Below are 2,156 nucleotides of genomic sequence, written 5' to 3' on the forward strand. Positions count from 1 at the left end.
GCTAATTTAGGCAGTCGCGCCTGCTAGGTGTTTCAGATTACAAGGAACATGGCGCTAATTGTGCGCCATTGTGGCTGTGAAGACAACACTGCCGCGCCCGTCCAGCAACTACCGAGAGTTACATCAAGTCACAGTCCAAATGAACAAAAGAAAGTCAATATAACACAATAATTCGAAAGTGATCCTAATAGCAGCGTATGTCTTGTCATGTTCACAGAGAAAACTAGACATTTTCTTCCTAAAAAGAGATCATGTTACAAGAACCCGTGGTGTGGTGTGCACCCTCATTTGCCCCTCGCGCTTGCATGATGAGCAAGGATCTGAATCCTAAAGGACTTTCGAGACCGCCACAGGGGGTATATAAGCTTAATCTTCACTATGCGGACTAAACAATGAATGAGAAGTGTGTACGCTACTCAAGCTCAGATTTCTCGAATCTCCGTCTCCAGGTTTACACCCGCACCTACAATACGATCTATGAACCCCTGTCCGAGGCATGCTGGAGTGTAGATACCTCCTGTCAACTTGACCGAATCATCCTGCAAGATTGTCGCGGCTCCCTGAGCAAGAATCAGAGCAGTTACTGGAAGGTCTGTTAGTTGTTAATCAAACATGAGAACAAGAGGCTAAAATCACTCACGGTAGTACATGCTCCCTGTGTATGCAAGGCGACCAAAAGCCTGTTTGTTAGTGTCCGTTGAAGCATCAGGCTTGGCAACTGCTCGGAACTCAATGATGTCTTTCTTGGATTTTTCCTTGTCGGGGCCATCTCCTGGTTTGAAGGTGAGCTTCCGTATCAGTGCCCTAGCCGGTGGAAGCAGTAGGAGTGGAGCTGTTGTCATCAGCGTGTAATGCAGCATTAGGCCTACTAGAGCATTTGGGGCTTTCATGAACTCCTGATATGTGAAGTTCGGGCCATATAAGTCCTTCGGGAGACCGTCTTCTTGCTGCATCAGACCCCAGCTTCGGCAAACAAGAGCCGCGTTCATGGCGCCAGTAGGGCTTGTTGACAGTAGTCCGAGGCCAGGGATCCGATGCACACCTGTGACAGATCCCAGGAACGATTTCTTTGGGCCAGGGTGGTTATTTGGCTTTGGTGATAAGGTATACGGCTTCAACGCCTCCAGTAGGACTCTTGCAGGAAACGTCTCGAACATGGTCAGAAATGATGCAAATGTGCCACCAGACGGCGTGGAGCTGATGAAATGATTAGCGCGCGATTCGACTAATTTCATAATACTTACTCAAGTCGGTGTAAGTCTACTACAACATCACTTGTCGGGGAAGCTAATTCGGATCGTATGATGGTCGCCAATGTCAAAGTGAGAAGGTCAGATGGCGCAGACTCAAGGCCGCTCTGAGGAAACATCCATGCACCAGATGCTTTTGCCGCATTCTCATACTTCTGGATCATGGTCATTGTGAATGGGACCTCACCAGTGCAATCTATGTAATGCGTGCCAGCTTCGGCACACGCCTTGAATGCGTGTTCGCCATAGCGGGAATATGGGCCAAGAGTGGTGATTAAGCAAAAAGTCTTTCGTGCCAATGTTGCTAGCTCTTCGTCGTTGACGTTGCATACTTCGATCTCTGATATCATCCCCAATCAGAGCAGTCATCAGACTTGGATAAAATACGAACCAGGAAGGGTACGGTCAGGCTTGAGAGTCTGGCATTCAGACACAAGCTGCTTGAGCTTTGCCTCCGAGCGACCCGCTACCGCCCATTTAAGATTCATCGGAAGATTTACCGCGATATGCTTCGCAGTGAGTTCTCCTGTATAGCCTTTGATGTCGATTAGATGTTGGTCTACATATGTGAATTGTAACCATACCTGTCGCTCCCAGAATGACGAGATCATAATGTCGGTTGTGTTTCTTGATTGGCATGGCGGGCTAGAGTCTCAATTCTCTGACCACAGGTTGTTTCACAAAGAATCAATCAAAACATGATATACACAAATGAGTAGCTGTCAAACTTGAATTTATATCAGACTCTTGCCCGTGATTCGTGACAATTAGAGATCGACGCTAAAAACGCCATCAATCGGGCTCGGAACAAACCTGTGCTGCATTCACTAGCCCATTTAGTGGTTAGCGCTTGGAATGACATGTGCTAAAGACGCCACAAAATCGGCATGCGGTTGAATTCTCCCC

The 2,156-nt window shown here is 47.6% G+C and overlaps 1 protein-coding gene across 1 annotated transcript; it reads right to left on the minus strand.

Annotated features, from left to right (window-relative positions):
• Nucleotides 1–422: 422 nt before the first annotated feature.
• UCRPA7_2754 (putative saccharopine dehydrogenase protein) lies at nt 423–1,738 on the minus strand (the record flags this gene model as incomplete). The annotated part of the gene is made up of 4 exons (XM_007915320.1): nt 423–583; nt 641–1,197; nt 1,245–1,590; nt 1,642–1,738. The coding sequence occupies 4 exons, from the start codon at nt 1,736–1,738 to the stop codon at nt 423–425; spliced, it is 1,161 nt and encodes a 386-aa protein (XP_007913511.1).
• Between the last annotated feature and the right edge of the window lie 418 nt (nt 1,739–2,156).

This window comes from Phaeoacremonium minimum (assembly GCF_000392275.1).
Source record: "Phaeoacremonium minimum UCRPA7 unplaced genomic scaffold PA7_03_scaffold_191, whole genome shotgun sequence".
NCBI classification, from domain to species: domain Eukaryota; kingdom Fungi; phylum Ascomycota; class Sordariomycetes; order Togniniales; family Togniniaceae; genus Phaeoacremonium; species Phaeoacremonium minimum.